Source organism: Aplysia californica, unplaced genomic scaffold (assembly GCF_000002075.1).
Source record: "Aplysia californica isolate F4 #8 unplaced genomic scaffold, AplCal3.0 scaffold00348, whole genome shotgun sequence".
NCBI classification, from domain to species: Eukaryota; Metazoa; Mollusca; class Gastropoda; order Aplysiida; family Aplysiidae; genus Aplysia; species Aplysia californica.
This window is the reverse complement of record NW_004797618.1, coordinates 716240-727488: the sequence shown is the minus strand read 5'-3', so window position 1 is coordinate 727488 and position 11249 is coordinate 716240. Positions and strand designations below refer to the sequence as shown.

The 11249-nt window shown below is 37.6% G+C and overlaps 1 protein-coding gene across 1 annotated transcript in view; it reads left to right on the top strand.

Annotated features, from left to right (window-relative positions):
- LOC101845786 (nucleoside diphosphate-linked moiety X motif 19) overlaps positions 1 to 5435 on the top strand; it is a 7288-nt gene extending 1853 nt beyond the window's left edge. Inside the window, exons 2-3 of the mRNA XM_005102913.3 lie at positions 2952 to 3159; positions 5014 to 5435. Of these exons, the coding sequence (XP_005102970.1) occupies positions 2952 to 3159; positions 5014 to 5258 (453 nt within the window). The 3' untranslated portion in view covers positions 5259 to 5435. The remainder of the gene's footprint in view (positions 1 to 2951; positions 3160 to 5013) is intronic.
- The last annotated feature ends 5814 nt before the right edge of the window (positions 5436 to 11249 follow it).

Sequence of the window (11249 nt, the reverse complement as noted above, 5' to 3'; positions counted from 1 at the left end):
CATTGCTTGGCAAGGAGGAATGTTTTATGTTGCCAAGTTTCATTCAAATATCATGACTTTGGGAGAAGATATGACTGATAATCTTTTTAAATCTGTAAAGAACGCCACTTTTTTACCTGTTAATGTCTTTACAACTCAAAAAGTATAATTGATATATATTAAAAATCTGACAGCATGACTAGATTCGGCATCAAAATCTGTACTACATACTCCAAGAAATAGGCGAGCTATGACAAATATTGTCTCAAAACGTGCCGAAAACCGCCACATTTTTACCTATAAACGTCTTCACAACTCAAAAAGTAGGATAGCTATGAAAAATCTGAAAGCAGGACTAGATTCTGCACTAGAAAATGTACTGGCTTGCCAAGTTTCATTTAAATACTCCGAGAAATGAGCGAGTTATGACGAATATTGTCTCAAAACTCACCAAAGAACGTCCCATATTTTGGGTTTTTTTCATTATATAAAAGTGTACCAAAAATTAATTGATTACAAAATCCGTAACTTTTTTGTTTATTAATGGATTTCAAAAATTCAAAAAGTTCCATTCTCTGTGGAGATAGAGGTACAAAATGCACCTATTTGCAAACATTTTCTGACAAAAAAGGTTTTTCGTGGTCATTGCTATACTTAGTGTCTTTATATGATGAATGTCACAGAAGTTGACAAAGTTTGCCTATACAAGGTCCTTGTGTGGGCAATGACACTTACTGTTGATGAAATGAGATTGTGTTTGGTTCAATTTGTAAGAGAGAGATTTTCAAAATTCATCATTTAAGTCACTCTTTTGGGGACCCAACTATTGAGACTTACGAGAATACCAAAATCTGCAGGGCTGCCTGACTTTATTTGTTTTCTTTTTTAGAGAACTAACTACGTTTTCAGTTTCGGTAAAACTGTTCCATTAGGGGATTTCACTGTATAATGTGTGTGTGTGAGTATGAGTGTGTTTGCGTGTGTTTGCAATGACAATGTTTGTGTGTGTGTGTTTTCAATGTGTGTGTGTGATGTTCTTCATGTGAAGCTGTATATAATTTACAATGGAGCCTATTTGACCTTGATAACATACAGCTGAGATAATTTATGATGAATGGATGTTTCGGCTGCTTGATGACCCTTAAAGAGTGCTAAGTTTTTGTCATGTGTCGCGACACTGTGAAATCAATCGCTTGTCAATTTTTGGATATAATGTTGGAGTTGTTAGTATCATCTGAAAGCTTTTCTTTTGCCTTGCTTTATGAAAACATAGGGGGGGGACTATCTATTTATCTTGAATAGAAGTCCAAATATTTGCTATAGAAAGAGATGAGGGTAGCATGTTTTCAGGGGTAAATTATCAAGAAAATGGCCTCCAAAGTATGGTTACTTCTTCTATAGCTTGAAAATGGGTGGTTGGCGGGTGCTCTGGTGTGGTTTGCTCTTTCTTTCCTATCAAACATCTGTCGTCTTTATCTCCCCTCCTCCTTTTTTGTGTTTGTTACTCACTTGTAACACCTCTAATCTTCGGCACTTATATGACCTTATTGTGTTGCAAGTGCCGTAAAATTCTTACTAAAACTAAACTAATAGCTTGAAAGTCACTGGAAACTGAATGTTTACTTCTTTTGTGCCATGAAACTATCATCATCATCAATGCCTTTCACCCCTGGCAGGGTATAGGCCACATACAAGTTCCTTCCATTTATCTCTGTCCTGAGCCATCCTTCCAAGCTCATTCCAAGTGAGCTTCATTTCTCTCATGTCCCTTTCCACGCATCTCCTCCATGTTTACTTGGATGATGGTGGAGGCTTCTGCCCGGCAGCTTCCTTTCGGTTTTCTCTGCCTTGAATCATAAACTCTCCTTTTGGAGAAGATCCACGATCAGCCAAGCAGAGATAATGGTTTTTGCCTGTATGTGTTTCTGTAACAGGTTCTTTTTACGAGAGAGGTTGTTAGCCTCGTGACTCAACCCGCGACCTGGAGGCAGGATGACTCTGTTTCAGGAGTCACGACCTGGTTCGTCATTTAATCACCTCGTACGACTCGCTAGCACCACGTCAGTCCTATTTTTCTCAATGCCGAGACTTCACGGCTAACATGAAACTATGTTTTTTAGTAAAATTAAATTCACATGGATATTCTGTGTTTATAATGACGAAAAAGGTGTTGAGGGAAAAAACAAAACTTCAATAAAAATCGACAAACTGGATGAAAAATGCCTGTTACTTTGATTTTATTATTTTGACGAGTACTTGATTTCATCACGATGCTATATGGAATGGATTGATTTAACAACATTTTATTAAAAAGTATCAAAAGAAGCATTCATGACAAATTATGCCCAACACACATGATGTAAATTCAGCTTAAACTAATAGGCTATAATGCATTTGGTTTATCTGCATGGTGGACCACTCATCCACAAATCCATGCTATCACTATGTATCATTCTTTTGTTTGTTTTGCTCCCAGGTTCATTCTGGCATTCATTCCCTCTTTTCGAAGTTATTAATTCTCATTCTTTTAGAAATTCTCAATCATTAATTGTTTTAATGATTGATTTGTCATTTCTTTTGTTTATTCCTTGATTATTATTTGGGGGTTTTTTTACTCTACATTTTGTAAGAACCAATTGGTCGCTTTGAAGCACAAGGGGCTATCCCCAAAAATGCTATTTTGAGAACATTGAATGTAAAAATTTTGCCCCTTGTTCAGTTTCTTTAAGAGACCAGGAGAGTTTTCTCTATAACCAAACAAATGTTCACACGAATGAAACCAAACTTCTCTTATAGGTAGAGCAAAACCCACTTTTGGTGTAGGTCAAGATTTCTGGAAACCCCCAAAATCTGCGTTAGCCCGCTTGTCCTTAAAAGTGACCAATTGTCCTTTGTCCTAATCAGTGATTGTGGACAACAAATTGTGGGTTTGTTACTTTGTTTTTGAAAGCTGTTTCCTTTTGTATCTGCAGTGGGCAAAGCCATCTTTAGTGCTGCTGGAGCAGTTTTCCAAGAAGGGTGGTCTTGCACCTCCTCAAATCTACGAAATAGCCAGGCTTCTGAACTTCAATTCTGTTAGTGATCTCCGGAAAAATGCTTCTGATCCTCACCGGGAACGAGTAGAAAGGCTTTTACCTGTGATGGAAATGTGCCAGGACTATCTACTCTCAGTCTTACCAGGTGAGGATGCTAGTGTGAATTGTAATTTGTAGACTTGAAGCAACATGTGTTCTTTTTTCTGAAGAAAGAAGAAGTCAAACTTACCCAAGTATGTGGGTGGTTGGCGGGTGCTCTGGTGTGGATTGCTTTCTTTCCTATCAAACATCTATCGTCCTTATTTCTCCTCCTTCTTTTTTGTGTTTGTTACTCTTATGTAATACCTCTAATCTTTGGCACTTAACGACTTTATTGTGTTGCTAGTGCTGTAAAACTCTTACTAAAACTAAACTAAACTTACCCAAGTATAGTACACTAACATTTATAGAGCTAATTTCTGTTTTGTCTTTCAAATCCAAAGTTCAAGCTATTTTGACTCTTTCCGTGCAAAAGAGATTTTGATGGTTGTATCCTACTAGTAGAATGTGTAGTCAATGTGAAAGGGTAAAGCAGGGTTCAGTGGGTGTTTGGCGGGTGCTCTGGTGTGGTTTGCTTTTCTTCTTTCCTATCAAACATCTATCGTCCTTTTCTGCCCTTCTTCTATTTCATGTTTGTTACTCTCATGTAAAACCTCTAATCTTCTGGCGCTCATATGACCTTATGCAGTTGGGAGCGTCGTAAAACCTTACTAGAACTAAACAAAAGCAGGGTTCATTTATTTTTTACTGTACCAGAAGGATAGAGTCTGAATGATTTCACTCTATTCGTGCTTCACCAAAGATAACATAGAGATATGAGGGAAAGCAGAGTCTTCTGTTTGTTTTGGTAAAAGTTTTACAGCTTTTACAACACAAAGGTTGTATACATGCAAAAATTACAGGTGTTACAAGAGAGTAACAAACACAAAAATAAAAGAAAGAGAGATTAGGACAACAGATGTATGAAAGCAGGAAAAAAGGAGCAAACCATACCAGAGCTCAAGCCAACCTCCCACAGAGGGTTTTTTTGGTTGGGGGCGGAGGGGGGGGGGGGTTGTTTGTAAAAGTCATTATAGAAATTATGTAGTTGCTCATGAGTAAGAAAAGTGTTTAATGCGAAAATTTTATCTGCCTTTTTCCTTCTCCAGCATGGTTCCTTTCTACGTCATATATTGCAAAATGTTGTCTTTTCAGTACATGTACTTTCTGTTATATTATCTATTTATGCCCCACCGTGGTGGAATCAGGCGCTTGTCAATTTTTTGTTATATGGAGTAAAAGATGTCATCTAAGAGCTTGTTCATTTGCCTTGCTTTTCGTGAAGTGGTGAAAAAAATATCCATCAGAGAGGGTTTACAATAAATTACTGTAAACTCTCTGATACCCATCTAACTTGAAAAGAAGTAATGATATTTGTGTGTGAAGGAGGTGAAATTAGCCAGCAAATGGCCACCAGAAGTTGATGGTTTCCGAGCCCTGAGTATCCTTGGAAACTACAATTTTACACTTTTTTGCTTTTAGTCGACTTTTTTCAGTGCAATCCACACAGAAATGTGTTTTCAAGTGCACATATAAGTTGTTGAGTGTAAAAAAAGGGAACAGATTGGACAAAAACTTCCCAACAGGTGGAAAAATGGCGGTTTCTTCCTGATGTGTGCCTGATTTAACCCTATCCGTACACCCTGGGGTCATTCTGTACCCCCGGGGTTGTATTCTTCACATTTTAGAATAATTCTAGTACAAAGATCTCTTTGAAACTTTTAGTATATATACATCTCAAAAAATCATTTTGACAGACTGCTATGCAAAGAGTAAGGATCTGATTAACAAGTAAATTTCCTCTTTGGAAAGTGTGGTGGCACAGAGTTTCCCACGTCCTATGGATACGATAGTAAAACACGACGTACGGATAAGGTTAATTACAGTACTGCATATTTGGGTTTTCCACTGCATGTTACAGGTGATGATCTTTACCCAAAGAAGCCAGATTTGTACCACAAAAATGAAGTCCATCCTTTTGCTGAGACACTGGAACAGCTCAACCGCAAGTACCCAAACACTCACAGGACTGCCTCAAGACTACCGAGGACGAAGATTACCCCGGATGAATTAATTATAGAGTGTTCCATCGGCAGCAGGCGTTCCGGAAATGTGTTGCCGGATATTCCAGCCGTAGTAGACCTGATGGTGAAATCTAAACTATAGGTGTCACGACGCGGTGGAATCAGGCGCTCGTCAATTTTGGGGCATGTATGGAGTTATTGCCTGTCCTCTTGCCTTGCTTTTGATGTGAAAATATTCATTTATCTTAGATACAAGTCAAGATATTGGTGATTGAAGGAGGTGGGGGTCGCCTGGTTTCAGAGTTACAATTAGCGAGAAAATGGCCACCAAAGTTGAGTTATTTCCTTAGCTTGAGAGTCCGTAGAAACTAAGAATTTACATCTTTTATGCCTTTAATCAACGTTTTTCAGTAAAATCCAGACAGAAATGTGTTCTTTAAAGGGCTTGAAAGGTGTTGAGCCCAAAAAAAAAATGTGATAAAAATTCCCAAACCTGCGGGAAAATGCCAGTTTCTTGACTTTCCTTATTTTGAGGAGCGCCTGATTTCCCATGCTGCCTCACCTAGAGTTAGGGTCATAGTCTTCCAGTGGACACTTGAAAAATTACAATTTGGAATAGAGCTGGGCAAAGAATCGATTCCGGAATTAATTCCCTCGCTTAGTGCTACTGCTACTGCAGAAAAATGTAGATTTCTTTTTATGTAAACCAACGTTGGCTACATGTGTAATTACTTTATTACAATTTTCACACACTTTTTTTTCTTTTCTTTTTTCCAATTTCATTTTTTGAAACATTTTGATTTCGCAATTTTAGTTGCCTAGTGTCAAGTATGTATTAAATGCATACATATGAACACACAAACATACACACATGCTCATAAACAACACAAGCACACAGGCACACAAGCTCTTGTCAAGAAAACAAATTGATTCAATAATACACAGATTAATACGCATTATTCAAACACCCTCTCTCTCTCTCTCTCTCTCTCTCTCTCTCTCTCTCTCTCTCTCTCTCTCTCTCTCTCTCTCTCTCTCCCTCCCTCCCTCCCTCCCTCCCTCCCTCCCTCCCTCCCTCCCTCCCTCCCTCCCTCCCTCCCTCCCTCCCTCTCTCTCTCTCTCTCTCTCTCTCTCTCTCTCTCTCTCTCTCTCCTTCTCTCTCTCTCTCTCTCTCTCTCTCTCTCTCTCTCTCTCTCTCTCTTTCTCTCTGTGTCTCTCTTTCTCTTTCTCTCACACACACTCAGATGCACACACACATACACACACACACACACCATATAAATATGAGTGAACTGGAAAAACTGCTTAGATGGTTAGATACTGTATATTATTATAACATGTGCAAAGCAGTAACACCCCTTTTTACATTAATTCACAACATGTGAATTCACAAATTTTTTTAAAAACTGCAAATTTAATTAACGAGCAAAAAAAAACCACCCCAAAAACACAACAGAACAGTTCACAGTAGAGGACTAATCGTTATAATGATGCAATTGTTTGGCAAGAAGGAGTGAGACTTTTGTGAAATGAATTGGTCGCTTTTAAGCACAAGGGGGCTATCCCGAAAAGTGCTGTTTTGAGAAAATCAAAGATAAAATTTTTGCCCCTTGTTCAGTTTCTTTAAAAGTCATTTAGAGTTTTCTCTATAACCAAACAAATATACACACCAATAAAACCAAACTTCTCCTATAGGTAAGGCAAAGCCCACTTTTGGTGTAGGTCAAGATTTCTGGAAACACCCAAAATCTGGGTTAGCCCTCTTGTCCTTTGAAGCGACCAATTGTCATATCCACAAAGTGAATCCTTCTGATACCGGTGCAGTACATTTTTCATTTCCTGGTACTTCAAGATGTGGAAAATTGTACAATTCCATGATGTGCCAGGAACATCAACAAGGCATTCTTAAGTGCAGGCTATACCAGATCCCTGTTTATTGTGAATTTGTAAGACAGTGAGAGAGAGAGGAGAGAGAGAGAAAGAGAGAGAGATAACAATATAATAATAATAAAAATAATAATAGTAATAGTAATAATTATGATGATAGTACCAGGCCTACTACTAAGTACTATTACTATTACTACTACTACTAAGAATTGCATTTATATTGGATATCCATACTCTACAGCTTGTTCTGTGTGCTTTACAAATATTCTTTCTCAGTTGGAACACTCAGAAACATTGGCAGGAAGCATACAATACAAACTACTGATTGCACACTCTCAAACCCTAACAAACTGACAAGATATTTCGCTGTCTATAGCCGGGTACCCAATCCCACCTGGGTGAAGTGAGGAACATTCATGTAAAATGCCTTTCCCAAGGATACAATGCCGGGCCCTTGACGGTATTCGAACCCACAACCTTAGGATTAAGAGTCCGAAAGCCTAACCACTAGGGCACCAATGTCACACAGAGAAAGTGGGGCATTGGGAAGGGGGGAGAGGCGAGGCGGCAAATGTGGGATTTTTATTTAAGGTTTGGTGAGGGAATTGATCAGTATTGGTTGTATGTGGGATCCAAATGGACTCCGTTACTTTTATTATTGTTCTATTTTTATTCTTTTTCTTATCGTTATTTTTAACTATTGTTATTGTTATTATTCAGGACATGTGGTTACTTGAGGGAGGCCTTGCCCTGCCAAGAGTGAAATTCTCGCAGCTAAAGGGATTTGAAAACAACAACGAACAACAACAACAACATTGTTATTATTATTATAATCATTATGAATAATATTGTTATGAAATAATATTTTATTATTTTTAAAGTATTCTATGTTTTGAATTTTATCGTTATTTCATCATTGTTATGATTATCATTCTTGTCATCATTATTAGTGTTATAAAGATTGCTATTGATAAATGTATTGCTATTGTTGTGATTATGATATAATTGGTGCCATTTACAGGGTAACTTTTGTGATGTATCTGAATTTCTGGGTTTTAGCCTCAAAGGTCCGTGCAGAGTGCTAGATCTAATTGAATTTTTTTTTCCTAATGATGTATGAATGAGTGGTGTCTTATGAAAAGATTCTTAAGGAATTTTCAAGAATACAGTGTGCATGTGTATGAAAAAATATTCATCTGTTAAGACAAATTAATAGAAGTCATTAGGCAAAAGTTGGAGAATCTATATTAGCTATTCCAATAACCAGAAGATTGATTTAATTTCATTTTTGTGTATATATATATATATGTGGATCAATAAAGATATCATTTTATTTAGGTGAGCCGAGAAATCGAAAAATTAATGTTTTCCTATTTATATATATATATATATATATATAATAGTATATATGCTGTGCATGCCTGAAGCGTTAAGTCGGATCACTGTTACTGCCTAAGCATGCTAGTCTATAAGTTTCTGTTTTATTTTCTATGACAGTTTTTCTTCCTCTTGTAATGTTTAGTTTTTGTAGAATTTTTTGGGTTTCTCATGTAGCGCTGTTATCAATCAGGTATCACCATCATGTGCTTACTGTGCTTGCAATTGTGTTTGTGTCTTTAGGCCATTCCCAAAGGGGGGACATTTCTCATTTAAGCATAGTAGAATTGTAAATGGGCTGACACATGTCACGCTCATAACTGTGCCTTATCTACAACAGGGAACTGCTGCTTTTTCTTTACTTTTCCTTACTATTGTCATTTTCCTCTACTTCTTTTGCATGTTTGTCACTCTCTTGTGACCTGCTATTTTGGGGTGCCTTGATAGTCGAAGCAGACCTTGTGCTGTTGAAGCTAGAGAGGTGAGCAGTCTAAGTCTGATTCCCTGTAAAGACTTCTCTGTTGACACCCACCCTTTGGCGCTCATATGACCTTATGCAGTTGCGAGCGCCGTAAAACCCTCTACTATAAATTTTTTTAAATAAGCTTTTTTAGTTTTGCATATACATGTGTGTAATGTATACCACGCGGTGGAATCAGGCACTCCTCAATTTTGGGCATATGGACTTGTTAGTTTCCTCTTAAAGGTTACTCATTAGTCTCGCATTTGTCGAAAAAAACCCATTATTTATCTTGATTAGAAGCCGAAATATTTGCGATTGAAGGAGATGGGGGTTGCAGTGCACTGTGTCAGAGGTAAAGTTAGGAGAAAAATGACCCCCCGAAGTTTGTTAAATTTCAAAGCTTGAGTGGCCTTGGAAACTAGAAATTTGCATTTTTTGAGCCTTTGAAAAGCTTTTTTCAGTAAAATCCACACAGAAGTACGTTTTTAAATGGACTTAAAAGGTGTTGAGCCAGTAAAAAATATTTAAAAACCCAACTTCCCAACGGTCAGAACATCACAATTTTCTTTGATTTCACTATTATTTTGATGAGTGCCTGATTTCACCACGCTGCCTCACGTATATATATATATATATATATATATATATATATATATATATATATGTGAGGTAGCGTGGTGGAATAAGGCTCTCGTCTATTTTGGGGCATATTGAGTTATTGATATCACCTTAAAGCTTGTTCATTTGTTTTGCTTTCAATAAAAAAATTACCCATCCATCTTCAATAGAAGTGGAGATATTTTGGATTGAAGGAGGTGGGGTCACCTGGTTTAAGAGGTAAAATTAGCCAGAAAATGGCCGTCAATGCTTGGTAAATTTCAAAGCTGCAGAGTACATGGAAACTAAATTTATACTTTTGTGCCTTTAATCAACGTTTTTGGTGAAATCTTCAAACGAATGTGTTTGTAAATGCACAGAAAAGGTGTTGAGCCGAAAAATAAAAATTTGATAAAAATTGCAAAGCGGGGAGAAAACTGCTGTTTTCTTCGATTTCATTATTTTGACGAGAGCCTGGTTCCACCACGTTGCCTCACACACACACACACACATATATATATATATATATATATATATATATATATATATATATATATATATATATATATATATATATATATATATATATATATATATATCTATCTTGATTCTCTTCAACGGGGGTGCAATATGTTTCTTCCTTCAGTGGCTGGATTTTCCTAACGCCATAAAGTTCAGTCAAGGTGTCTCCCCTCGTAGGTAGTCGAAGCAAACTACCGTAATTAGTCCGTCAATAATTTCTCTTTACAATAACATTTCCCCTCTGTGTTATATCTGGCAGGGGACCATTGCAGGAGTAGAAAACTTGGTTAAGTTTGTGGCCAAAGAATTTCTGACTGTCTTGTCTGATGAGCTCAATCGATTTAACGGGACTGGAGAAGACTGATAAGCACATTAGGTGCCTCAGATGAGATTGACATGCCTCTATCTGTGAAGTGAAGGCTACTCTCCTCTCCAGTTTTAAGTAGAATGAAAGTGCCCAAAGATTAGAGTAGTGACAAAGTCAAGAGCTCTCTGGAGTGTAGTAGACAGTAGCTGGATGGATAACAGCAACACAGGTCGCTGGATGGATAACAAGACAAATACTGGATGTTAACAACAAGACAAATACTGGATGGATGACAACAAGACAAATACTGGATGGATGACAACACAGGTCGCTGGATGGATGACAACAAGACAAATACTGGATGAATGAGATCAACACAGTTGCCCATCTCCCCCCTTACTTGCCAGTGCCAAGCTGCATGAACCCTATCCGTACCCCCTGGGGTCATTTTGTACCCCCGGGGTTGTATTCTTCACATTTTAGAATACTTCTAGTACGAAGATCTCTTTGAAACTTTCAGTATTTCTTAATCAAAAAATCATTTTAACAGACTGCTATGCAAGGTGTACGATTCAGATTAACGAGTAAATTTCCTCTTTGGAAGTGGTGGCAAAGAGTTCCCCACGTCGTATGGATACGATAGTAAAGCACCTCGTACGGATAGGGTTAAATATTCTTTTTGTTTAGGTTTTATGGCTCATATATGTACAACACTGTGTGGGTGGTTGGCGGGTGCTCTGGTGTAGTTTGCTTCTTCTTTCCTATCAAACGTATATCGTCTTTATTTCCCCTCCTTCTTTTTTGTGTTTGTTACTCTCTTGTAACACCTCTAATCTTCGGCACTTATATGACCTTATGGTTTTGCAAGTGCTGTAAAACACTTGCTAAAACTAAATACATGTACAACACTGTGCATCGATACAAATGCCCAGGAGTTGAGTAAGGAGGGAGTAATGATAAAGAAATCATACAATTACACC